At 42.4% G+C, this 13,341-nt stretch overlaps 2 protein-coding genes across 5 annotated transcripts in view; both read left to right on the top strand.

Annotated features, from left to right (window-relative positions):
• LOC108764418 (uncharacterized) overlaps positions 1-3,588 on the top strand; it is a gene marked incomplete at its 5' end in the record, with an annotated part of 81,691 nt that extends 78,103 nt beyond the window's left edge. Inside the window, one exon of the mRNA XM_018512666.1 lies at positions 3,334-3,588. Coding sequence (XP_018368168.1) covers positions 3,334-3,516 — 183 coding nt within the window. The remainder of the gene's footprint in view (positions 1-3,333) is intronic.
• Positions 3,589-3,757: 169 nt separating this feature from the next.
• Positions 3,758-13,341, top strand: part of LOC108764443 (homeobox protein prospero) — a 30,995-nt gene continuing 21,411 nt past the window's right edge. For 2 of the 4 annotated variants that reach the window (XM_018512707.1, XM_018512705.1), the window contains exons 1-3: positions 3,758-6,807; positions 7,567-8,037; positions 10,273-10,427. In XM_018512707.1, the coding sequence (XP_018368209.1) occupies positions 4,222-6,807; positions 7,567-8,037; positions 10,273-10,427 (3,212 nt within the window). In that variant the 5' untranslated portion in view covers positions 3,758-4,221. Of the gene's footprint in view, positions 6,808-7,554; positions 8,038-10,272; positions 10,428-13,341 lie in introns of all 4 variants that reach the window. The other 2 variants (XM_018512706.1, XM_018512704.1) reach the window with 1 other exon arrangement.

Genomic DNA, 13,341 nt, shown 5'->3' with positions numbered 1-13,341 from the left:
CCCCCCCCCCCCCCCCTATACTATACATCGTCATAGACGTAATGACGAAACGAATGTTACAATAATTTTATACGGGAGGGTGAAGTCGGTACGTGCCTAAGCGTCGTGCGTGCCTATATGCACGATGGACATGGACTGATGACCACAGTCGAGTTCCCATGCAACCCCCTGCGAATACTCTCACCACATGACACCTACAGGGGGTGGAATTCCGATGCACATGCCACTGCTGTGTTACCTCGACAACGCCATGTGGGGTACGTACACCATGTGATGCTCACGTAGGAACTATCTTCCTTCATTTCTTCGGCTGTTTCACAAGGGGAAACTAAAAATTGCGGCATACACGAGAATATAGCGGAATATACGCTCAAACGTTAATCAAATTTGCTCGCAGAAGTTGCATCGTTCTTGAATTGATATTCGACTTGCGATTTTTCATACGTCGTCATCTATTTAAAAAAGAAAAATGATTACTTGTTGTAATATTACCTTGAAGTTCCATCGAGGGTTCCCCATTCGTTAACTATCCTACGTATTACTTGCGGACCCTATCACTATATGCACTATAATCACGCTTTGAAATCTACCCACCTGCTTAAATGGTAAATATCGTATGACGCGCAGGAAACGGTCATTGGTGACTTACCGATGTGTGTTTTTCTTGTACTTTAATAGTCGCTGATTCCATGACATATTGAACTTGAAGATGACTTTATATATGCTTAATATGTGCAATTAACTTTCATAATTTATTTATAAATTGATTCTTTGACGGTGGAAAATTTTTTTCGTACACCATTCTCTCATTGTGAGAAAACAATTAACATTTTAACATGAGAAATAAAGACAAGTATTATTACGCACTTTTTAAATTTAAATTTGTGAGTATTTCTGCCGAAAAAAATCGGTCATCAGATACTAATAGCAGTAAGACCATGTGCATTACCCCCGCGCTTACCTTGGTGAACGCACTCCTCGCGTGTAATTAGTTCGTCGCGTCTACTTCCGAATCGACGCAACAGTGGGAGAGTTCCTGAAGCCATTTCCGGCAGGGCACCGGCACCTTTTTGTTTTCCCCTTCTCGTCCCACGCATGACGGCACACAGGGAAGTACCGATCAAAAACGGGAAAGACAGAAGTTCGTCTGACCCCCCTCGAAGCGTCCCTTCCTATCCAGGTACAATCGTCGTCCCGTAGACCTTATCGAGGTCGACACCATATGTCACTTCTGGAGTAACGAGCAGCAAGCGCTGCACCCCTCTAAAGTAATTGCCAACGGAACTGCCTAGTAATTTCTCGGAACGAATCGCTCCTCTTCGAGGAAGCGGCCGAGAACGCGCTAACTTGGCGTAATTGAACGTTTACGTAATAGTGATTCAAGTGCGCAATGAGGACGTCGATGATACTTCAGATACGCGCGCGTATTTGCTCGTATTTCAATAATCTGTCTTCCTGTTACGCAATTTACAGTTCTTCGGCCTTCAAGAAAGAAAAATGTGTTATCTTTGTGATGGGTACCGTAACTTTATTCAATATCCTTTATTTCTAACGTCATATATTATACTATATAAATATTGTATTTTATATATATATGTATGTTTTGTATATATATATATATATATATATATTTGTATACATAAATAATACAATATTAATTTTCATAAAGGCTTAATCTCGATAAATGAAAATAAATAGAGAAAAATTTTATTTATATTTGTAGAATACAATTTTCATTAAACTTTCTTTACTTTGTGACACCTCACGCATTGTTCTCTACAAGCTCTTTTGACTTCTTGATACGTATTGGAACGAATATCGAGATATCCTCGTACGCAGGGGGTTTATGCGTAGACGAACTATGGAATATTGTCGGCTTATTGAGCGCAGGTGCTTTAAACTGCTCAGCTGTTGCTTCGAATCTCGCGTACATGTACACAAACGTGTGTGCCCGTGCACTGTATTAGTACGTATTCAAGCTCTATACCATAACGCATACGTGCTACTACACAAACGTCTCACTTACGCACTTATACGCAGCGTCAATTGAACTGCATGACGATCGAAGCTTCTAACAGGCCGTACCATTGACGAATGAAGAGCGATTATTTGAGCGCGTGGAGACTACAACAAAAAAGGATTCCATTAAAATATTTTGTGCCGAGTAAATAATTGTAACGACAATAATGAAATATTGTGGCCTCATTATGACTTGGTAATAAAGTTGGTATTAGCGAGCGGCAAATTTATGAATAAAATGAAAACGTAAAGATCGGCTATATATATATATATATATATATATGAATATAAAGGCGTAGAAGAATTTTATTTTTCTCATCGAAGCAAGCCAGATGGGCCTGGTCTATGATCGAGCGAGCAATGAGTGGCCTATCAATTACTTTTTGTGCCCCCCTTTCTTTCACCGGGTATATCGACCGACGACGGTATGTGTCCCATCGGCGAAGACCATTCTAGGCGGAACTGCTTATGTATCGAATAAGATATTCAACGCAAGTAATTTTCTTATGGTCGCTTCTCAGGCGAACCACCCCCTTCTTCGCTAACCCCCTCGTAACTCACTATACTTTGAGTTTTTGCCTCTATCGGTCGCAGGGTGTTCGGACGAGGGTGAAACATATTGCTTGCAACTGTCACCCGCGGTCTGCTCTTCTTCTTCGTCGCCGTCGTCGTCGCCCTCGATGTGGTCGATCACTGTATTTTTAACCGATAACACTTCGCACTCCTTTCTCATGTTCTATCGTACTGTGACGTCATCTTGCATAGAATTAATGTATTTTTTTCCCAATGTCCATATCTTGGAAAATAAGAAATGTTTTCTACAAATTCAACTTTTAAGAATCTATCGTGAAATATATACGTATATATCTAAATATAGGATGATACGATAAAATACTAAAATATAATATTTGCAAAAAGAGAGCGTACGTGCGTTTTTATTGGACGTATGTTTCTATTTTCAATGAAAAAAAATTTGCAAATATTATATAAAGAACATATTATAACTACGAGGATTAATAATGCATCTGTAACAGATTCTCTTTCAACATTCTTACCATACCATTCTATTTGTGGTTAAAATAAGATAAGCTAATAATAAGAGGAAATGACAAGTGTACACACCGTCGAGTACTTCCTATCTACGGAAACGACGTTTCTTTCAATGCAACAGTCTATATACAGAGCTTAAAATACTCTACCGTGTGCTATTATAATACCTCTGAATCGATTCTCTTATTATATATATATATAGACGAGCGATATTCGTTTAGACGGCACAGATCGCTGAGATGAATTGTTGTCTTTTTATTACAGACGGTGTATCGGAGAATTGAGGCCACGAAAATCGAGACGAGGGAGCGAGGGGCACTTAGCCCTTTGGCGAGCTCGAAGGATGCAGCTCCCAGGCGGGAGCACGAGAATTCCGCCCGCGAGAATACCGGCTTTCCTTCTGGTTATCATCAACGGGAACAACATCGCAACAATCACCGGGAATAAACGCATCGGTAGCAACAGCGGCGGTCCCGGTTGCAACAATAACCGTAGCAGAAGTAGTAAGAAGCACGACAGCAGCGGATACAGACCCGATAACGAATCGAATCTTCCGAAGAAGACCCGCCATCTCGAGACGAGGGCGAACGGCCGACATCAAGTCACCGAGCAGCAGCCTCAGCCGTTGGCGTCAGCTCTACGGCGGAAGGTGCGGGGCGAGGAATAGTGAAAAGAAAGCACAGAAAAAGCGAGGAACGACGGAAGAAGAAGAAGAGGAAGCGCGAGAGAAGGAGAAGAAGGAGAGGAGGAAGCAGGAGTTCGCCGGGAAAGAGAAGGGTGCCGGCGTCGTCGTCGTTGGCGGCGGCGGCGGAAAAAGCAAAGGAGGCGGCGGAAGAGGAGGAGGAGGCGGTGGCGGCGAAGACGAGGGAAAAGAAAGAGGAGGAGAAGAAGACCGAGAAGGAGACGGCAAAGGCAAAGGAAGTGGAGAGGCGGTGGTGGTCGGTGGCGGACAAGGTGGGGAGCATTAGAAGAAGGAACACATAGAGAAAAGGCAGCTGTAGTAGGGGTACCGGAGAGACTACACAGTGTGCAGAAGCCGAGGCAGCGCACTGAGCCACGAGGGGCTATTCGAGCGAGAAGGGGAGGGTGACAAGAAGCCCTGGCGGGGAGGGGACGCGGAGGCCTTCGGGGGGCCGACCAACCAGACGGCCGATGATGTCATCGGAGGAGGAGACCGAGTGTTTCGCCCTCTACGGAGCAACCACGGAAAGCAAGCAACAGCAACTCCTGAAGAAGCAGAAGCGCACCAGACAGCGCGTGGACGCCGGCGAGCCGCGCAACAGCTACTCGAGTATACCGAACTTTAGCTCCCGGCCATCCTTCCTCGGTGGTGGTCTATACGGCTCGATCTTCAGTGGTAGTGGACCACCGACGCATCAACAATCGCCGCAACAGCAGCAACAGCCGCAGCAGCACCACCAGTCACAATCGCAACAACAACAACAACAGCTCCAGCAACAGGCTGGAGCGGCTGGCAGCCAAAGTCATTTAGGTACAGCTACGACGGGTCCTACAACCCAGCAGCATTCCGCCCACGCGGCCTTCGGCTTCTTCGGGGCTCCGGGCTTCGGCCCCGCCAAGATGCTGAACGAGTTATTAGGAAGGCAGGTCAAACAAGCCAGTGACGCTGGCGGATCACCGCCAGAGGGCGGTCACGGGATGACCGGTGCCGGCATGGATCCCGCCTCGAATTTGCAACCGGGCGCCGTGGTTAATTGCGATGATCCTGCTACGGCCGACCTCACGCAGCACATGTTACGCGACATGCTTCTGCAGGGCCGCAAACTCTCCGCTCTCGGCGTGCAGGAGCAGCCGAACAATAACAACAGTATACATAATAACAACAATAATAATACTACCGCGGAATTACTTAAATCACAGCATCAGCAGAGTCCCCAACAGCATCAACAGCAAAATAGTGATAGTGCGCGCAGTGGAACAGTGCAGAGTGGCGGGGAGGAGAGTGGTGATGGTAATAACGTCGTGAATAGCGCGAATCACAGTGATCGTGATACCGTGATGCCGGGCGATGCTGAGGACAGTGCTGAGGATGCTGCTTCCGCGGCACGCGCGATGGAGGAGGCCTTTGCCGAAGCCGGTATGGAACCAGGGGCGAACTTGGATGGATCGGATTGCGAGCAGAGCCTACCTCCTAGCCCAACGGCACCAAGATCGGGCTCGGTCTCCGTTAAAGAAGAGATACAAGAGTCGATGAATATCAAACGTAGCCCCAGTCACTCTCCTTGTCCGATCGTGCCAAAAACCGAAACGAACTCTCCAACGACAGAGATTAAACGCGCTCGTGTGGAGAACATCGTCAGCACGATGCGCAGTAGTCCAGCGCTTCAGCCGGCAACGGTAAACGGTTGCAAGAAGCGCAAGCTCTATCAACCTCAGCAACAGACGGTGCATCACGTTCTCCAGCATAGTGTCAATGATACCATGATGGACGACGACGACGAGAGCGAAGAGGAGGAGGATCCGGCGACGATCAGACAGAAACGGGAGGAGAAAGATAATTTAAAGATACAATTAAAAATGTTGCACGAGCAACTGGCGGAAATGCAACAAAAATACATGGAACTCTCCAGTAGAATGGAGCCAGATACAAGTGAGAGCGGTGACGCGCCACCCAGTCCTCAACCTCAACCACAACCACCACCAAGACCGCCACGACCTCATCCACCGCCGTACACCAACGGCCTCCCGACCCTCCCACCCGATCACCCCCACGCAGCAGCTGCTGCTATGTATCATATGGGGCATAAACTTTACTTTGAACAACAACATGCTGCCCTCGAAAGAATGAAACAACATCAAGAAGCGGCTGCGCGGCAGCAGCAACAGCAGCAGCAACAGCAGCAGCAGCAGCAGCAACAGCAGCAGCAGCAGCAACAACATCAACGACAAAGTTCGCCACCGCCACCAAGCCAACCTCAGCAACAGAGCCAGAACAACACTGGACCTTCGACGCCGCAGACGCCGCAAATGCAATCAGCCAGTACGCCTATTCAACATAAAGACTTCCAGGAAAGGTTAAGCGTCTTTAGAGGTGCCGCCGCAGCAGCCAGCTCGTCCGGTCCTCATATCACCGGAGCCGATTTGGAAGGCTTGGCGGATATCTTGAAGACGGAAATAACTTCTTCTTTAGCCAGTTTGATTGATAGCATAGTAGCAAGGTTCGTGCAACAGAGGAGGTTTCTCGGTAAGCAAACCGAGGCAGCGCAGGCTGCTGCCGAGCAGCTCAATAAGGACCTTCTTTTGGCGAGCCAAATGCTCGAAAGAAAATCGCCCAGGACGAAAGTAGTTGACAGAGGAGCTCCACAACCACCCGGTGGCCCAAACGGGCCACGGGGGCCCCTCAACAGTGGGCCCCCTCCTCCACAACCCACGGGGTTTTCACAAATCGGGTCCATAGGTGGTGTACCCCATGGCCCTCATACTGGCCCCACGGAAAACAATCTTAACCAGATGAATCAGCTGCCCTCGCACGCAAGGCCGAGCGTTGGAATGTTTCAGACTCCAAAACCGCCGACGATATACGCCATGGCCTCTATGCAAGCGCAGCAACAACAACAACACCAACAGCAACATCAGCAACAACGCGAGCAGCAACAAAGGGAGCAACAACAACGCGACCAATACTGCAATATGAGAGGTGACGAGAGAGAAAACAGGGACTCGGAGCAAAATGAAGCTCTGTCACTTGTCATGACGCCGAAGAAAAAACGTCATAAGGTAAGCATTACAACTTGTCAGATTTAATATATTCATATAAGTTAATATAAATTAGTGTATTTTTAGAATTACGATAATATTAATATAAACTGATATATTTTTAATTTTATAATTTTAATATGTATAAAAGTGTGTGTGTGTGTATATATGTATAAATTGTACAAATTTTTACATATATAAAAAAGATATTAACTTCAAGTCATTCGTAATATTCGAATAATGTTTTGTAAATTGAAGTCATTGAAGTCACAGTGAAAGTATTATAAACAATTATAATATAAATTTGGATCGATGAGAATAAATATAATTAAATACGAAAAATTATGTCAAATTTTAGTGCTTAAATTTATTGTGTGAAATTTGCTGTGAATTTATATACATATCTGATTCTGCAATCGCGCGTCGAAATCTTTTACATTATTAATACTCTTATAAAGATGCTTATTAGCATAAAAAAAAATTTTTTTAATTACTTATCAATTTGATAAGTGATATTACTACTCTGATTCTATTCATGATTGCGTTTCAAGATTGAAAAAGATTTAAGCATAGAAATATTTAAGTGCCAAGTGCGCTCCGTTTTGAGCGAATATAAGATTTCTGTTCTTTAATTTAAAAAATATTATAATCTCAATTTTTATTATTTATATTTTTATATGTTTTTATAAAATAGTTATAAGTAAAATTAATTTATATTAATTATGTGAAATTGATAAAAAAAGTCTAACTAAAAAAAATACTAATTAGTACGGTTTACAGGTGACGGATACGAGAATTACTCCGAGAACGGTATCCAGAATCCTAGCGCAGGAAGGAAACGGATCTCAAGGAGGTAGTGATAGTCCCCCGCCTCCTCCACCACCGAGACCTTACCATGCGCCACCACCGATGCTGCCGGTGTCCCTGCCAACCAGCGTAGCGATACCAAATCCAAGCCTCCACGAGAGTCAAGTGTTCTCGCCCTATTCGCCGTTTTTCAATCCTCACGCGAGTCATCCTGGTCAAGTACCACCTCCGGGGCCACATCATTTACCCGCGAGTCCTCCGGGTGGAGGTGTAGAACTCAGGGATTCCCCTCCACTGCCCCATCCGCCAGCTATGTTGCATCCAGCCTTGTTGGCGGCAGCCCAGCACGGCAGTCCGGACTACGGACACCTTAGGATGGACAGCAACGACCGAGCTAGCGACTGTAATTCCGGCGACATCAGCTACGATGGAATTCAGCCTACAATATCCTTTACTAATACTTTTATGCTAAAGAGCAAATTTCGTAATAATACTCTACATTTTATAGAATTTTATTAAATTCTATAAAATTTTATAAACATTTCTTCAGATAATATTTATAAGAATTTTGATATATGTATATTTATTATGATCAAAACGTAAGACAAAGTGAATTTTCTAGACATGAATTAATCATTTTATGTATAAAAAATATTACTATTTAAAATGAAAAATGTTATCTGAAGATTAATTCGTGTGTTAAAAAGAATTTAGAAATACTAGAGAAAACAGTTAAGATACTCAGGGATATTGTTTGACATAGAGGAGAAACGAAACTCGCGCGCGAAAAGTTTAGAATGTAGCGGTGAGTTTTTTGAGAGAGAGAAAAAGCCGGCAAAATGGCTCGCTCGCTTGTAAGGTGGCTGGAGCGAGGAAGCTCGGACGAATGTTAGATTAGTTTAGTACAGAGTTAGGCTAATGTTGGCTGCACCTACGAGTAGAGTTTGTCCAGCAACAACGCACCGAACCAAAAGTTCTTTACCTACCTCGGCCCACCCTCGGCCTGCAGTCTCACCCAACTTCGCAAGCCAATAATCTGTCCCGCAATTTCGCAATTCAGCCTGAGCATTTCGCGAACTTTACATTTCGAACGTCTCCTCGGTTTATCCTGGCTAAGCTACTTTTGCTGATCTCAGTGATATGAGCCTTTGTAAAGTTAAATTTCTAAACATCAAATTTTGTCTGCAATTTTTCATCTTATCTTCCGATGTGCGCGAGAAAGATGTTTTATTCATTATATTTATATCGTCACATTTTAGTACGAAAACACTTCATAGAGTATCATACATAATAGAACGAAAATATTATCAGAACTAAATTTAATCTAGTTTATTAGAAATAAATTTGCGATGTTTGACCAATCATATTTTTTGCTATTTTGCAGTAATTTATCGTAATAATTCTTAAATATTCATAAATAATGATAAATATTTAATATATGTTTAATATACATGACATAACAATTAATAATAAAAATTTATAGATTAATATTTCAAAGAAGAGAATTCGACATTTGCTGAATGATTTGAGTTATACATTATAAATTTGTAACAATTTAAAGGATCCCATATTTGTGAAATATCCGCGTGTCCAAATTTTATTTAAAAATGTTCTTAACCTTTTTCAAATTGGTTAAAATAGCCGCGATTGCATCCGGTTAAAGTGCACTCTTAGGATCGTCAGAAAATGATCAGCGAACGGTTCACCAGCTTCGATTATCGTGCATGATCCACCCCGCCGCGGCTTGCTTCTGAGTTACCGAAAGAGCGTGCAGAAATCCGGTGGCTTGCGAATCGAGAGTTCGCCTCGGTGCAACGAGGAAAAAAAGGCGAGTGTCGCGCGGGCTCGTGTGAGCGCCGATCGTCCGATGCAATGTCGGAACTGCATCGGCGTGTTGGACCGGGTCGCTCGATCGGGTAGCGTGCCGTTCTTTGCCGCCTTTTTAGTCGGCCTTTGATGTAAAATCAATGGCGCATTTTTTTCACTCCCTCCTCTCTCTTGGGGTAGGTCGAGCGCATTGTGCATCGCCGTGACACGATCTGCTGTTCCGCGCTCCTCCGGACGCACCATCCTAGTCTCATCGCGGTTCTCGCTGGCATTTGATGCATCCGAATTCATTTTGTTGCCTACGCCCTCTTTCTCTTTACTTTTTCCTTTTTTCGAAAAAATCTATTCCAAATTTTTTAGCTCGAGATTAATGCGAGATTATGTGCTGACATTTATAATATCGAGTATAAGCTTACACGTTTTGAATAAATTAAATTGTAAGTACAACATGGCATAGCAGAGTCGCGCGAATTAATCGAATAAGATTGCGATGAAACCACATGTAGAGATCCTATTACCAATAAGAAGTCAGTAAGGCTTCTGCTGAGGATACGGCCAATCGTAGATCAACTTCCCAGTAAGAACCCTTCTATCATCTACCCTTGCGATAATCGCAATTTGTACGATTTCTGATCCGATTCGATACGAAAGAAAACACGATTATATTTGAGATATTCAGACGTTCGAGAAATGAGTCGACTTTCTCTCCCGCACTTTTCTCTTTTAGCTTAATCCTTTCTTTTATCGCGAGAGTGAAGTTTAACTCTCCTTCTTCACATTTCTCATATATTTCTATGTGTTTATATATATTCGTATACATTGCAAAATGGTATTTTCTTAACCGCGGTGAACTCGTCGACGCTGACGCCGATGCATCTGAGGAAGGCGAAGCTGATGTTCTTCTGGGTCAGGTACCCATCCTCGGCCGTCCTTAAGATGTACTTCCCCGACATCAAGTTTAATAAAAACAATACAGCGCAGCTGGTCAAGTGGTTCTCCAACTTCCGGTGAGTAATGTATTTGTGTTTTTTTTTATTTTGAATTTATAATAACAACACAGCAAACAGTCTTTCTAAATTGCGCATCATTTTACGCGAGCGACTTGTTTCTTCAGCAATATTCTACGATTCTCGTTTTAAAATAGTATATGCGAAAAACCGAAAATCTTAAAAATATCTTTTTAAAAATATCTTAAAAATATCTTTTTAAAAATATCAAGAAATACGTTCGTATTCAAGAGAGATTTTTATAGACACTTTAATGTTTGAATAAATGAATATATTAAAGCGCATTGATAAGAAGCAATTCTTCTAAACCTAAATTATTTATCTATCTAGATTTAAATTTTTATATATGCAATTGATTCGCAAACATTCGGTTTTAAATCGAGAATTGCTTTCGATGCTGTTGAACGGATAACTAAATTCACAAGAACGAGCGGACGATCATGTAGAAAATCTCAAGGATTTGGTGGACAGTCGTGTCGCCACACCCCTACATAATCTCGGACATTTTCGATCTCGTGCGGTACTACCTGGAAAGAATGAAATCGTAGAAGACGTTTCTGATAACAGAGGCGCGTTTCGTGTATGCAAACGAGAACGAGGTTTTCGAGGGATCGACCACTCCCTTTGCAGAAGCGGTCAGAGCCCAAGAGACGAGAGTCACGATGGGTGTGTCCGAATCTTAATTACCCTCTCTCGTAGAGCAGCTGGGGATAAGTAACGCTACCTACATAGCATCAGGTATAGAAGCGTAGGAGGCCGGTAGGTACCGACGCATACTGTCCGGTAGGCATTAGCCTGATTATAATTAGGCTGAGTACAGTACAGATCCAAGATACAAGGCGGTCGAAGGCGGATCGCGCGCGTGCCCTCGTCGTTACATTATTACCGCTTTCTTATCGCGAGATGTCCACTCTCGTGAAAATCGTAAGTCCTTCGCGCGGTGGCATCGTGTGCCGCTCTTATAATTACGGCACGGAGACCACGTGTCTGGGATATACTCTAAATGAAAAATGCATACGCGACGATAAATAAAACGTTAACGAGCAAGCGCTTAGGTGTTCTGAGTAGTTGAGTTAATTACAATATCTTATATTGTATACCGTCAGCCGACTCGTCACTGAAGCGTTTCGAGAGCATCTTTTAACGCACTTTAATGTCATTTGGTATCATGTAAACGCGGAACACGAATCATACGGTTGTACTAAGATAATCGAGCCGAATGGGATAGCATACACATGAAATTGCGAAAACAAAAAATAAAAGGATTTTGTTCATTCTGATAACGACGCGAACATCGTTGTTAATTATCAGTCTATTGTTCTGTGTAACTTTATTCATTGGGCCTATCCAAAAAGAGTGGAATCGCTGATAAAAGAGCAAGCACGTGGTCTGTTTGTGAAACTTCCAAATGTCCGGCGAAATTGCACGCTCGTATTTCGCGGTACGCACAAAGCTAATTACCGCTTCAACATATTTCGGTACATTTGGCCCGAGGGTTTTTTTTGCCTCCTCGCCATTCCATCCACCTACCCTCTCCAAAGTCTTTCTTAATGAGATTTATGTCTTGCACTTTGAAACTCCCTGTAGAGTAAAATTTTCTTAAGCAAATCGAATAGTTGCTTCTTTATTAATTCAAAAATCAAAAATCTAAAAAATCATACGTTTCGAATGGTATGTCGAATAGCGCTATGTGACTTGCTTGCATCGATATATTACAACTGTGAACATACTTTTTAAATATATAGAACATGTTAGTCATATCATGATATAATCAATAATTTCCATTTGCTTTCCTTGTATAAGATAGAAAATCTGTCAATATATATTAATTTTTGAAAGTGTACATTGATAATTCATAGTAATGTTCCGTTTCTATTCTTTTATGTATTAAAAAGACAAGATTTTAATTTATCATTTTCCTAATGAAAGTTTTAAAACAATTCAGGAGAGTTCTTTGTAGTTTTCTATTATTTGTTCCTAATTGAAATGGCATGAAAAACGAGCCTGAAAATTTTCTTAAGAAAAATTAATTAAAAGAAATTTTGAAGATGTTTCATTTTATTCTATTTTACCAGTCTCTGCATGGAATTCTTTCTTTTCACTGCTAATCACGTAAAGGTTTGTCCCGTAACTTTTTCCTTCTTTTTCTCTACCAGTCGTTGTCGCGCGTGCTCGATCTGATAGCCTAATGCACGGCTTCCTATGCGGAAATGCCTCACTACATTATTCTACGCTCCTACGTGCGTGGTCGATCCTCCACCCCTTTTCCCACCCTAGATCATCGTTGTACTTTTGTCACGAGAATGGGCCGAGACCATCGTCGCTGCCACCTGCTATGTCGATTATTATATCGTCGTCTCGTTCCCTCTATAAAATATACAAATCGTCGATTAGATTACCTAAGCGCGTTCTTAGTGATTGATCAATCTCCAACTATTGATTCATTGATATTAAGGGGGCGATAAATACACCACGACATAGGAAAAAAGAGCGCAAAAATTCTATTTTTTTTCCTCGATAATGTAACACGAATGTTGTTTCCCCCTAGTTACAATATTTATGGATATTCCTCACATACGGTTGTTGGCAAAGTTATTATAAAAGGAAGCGATGAAATTAGTTATTATCGCTGTCCTGGTATTCAACTAAAAATACAAGGGGCATACTTATCAGAAAATACTGAGAATATACCTGACATAATATAGTAAACGTGATTTTTATAAATAGGGTCATATATTAATGACAAAGCATATAACTACAATTTCTGTAATCATAACATTTTATTCAACGACATCATTTATCATTGTACATCCCTCGGCACAGTAGATGTCGGAGAAAATCGGACAAGAGACAGATAAAAAGAAAGAGAGAGTGAGTGAGAGAGAGAGAGAGAGAGAGAGAGAGAGAGAGAGAG

The sequence above is a fragment of the Trachymyrmex cornetzi genome, unplaced genomic scaffold (genome assembly GCF_001594075.2).
Source record: "Trachymyrmex cornetzi isolate Tcor2-1 unplaced genomic scaffold, Tcor1.1 scaffold422, whole genome shotgun sequence".
Taxonomy (NCBI): domain Eukaryota; kingdom Metazoa; phylum Arthropoda; class Insecta; order Hymenoptera; family Formicidae; genus Trachymyrmex; species Trachymyrmex cornetzi.
Note: the sequence above shows the minus strand (reverse complement) of the source record. Positions and strands in the feature narration are given on the sequence as shown.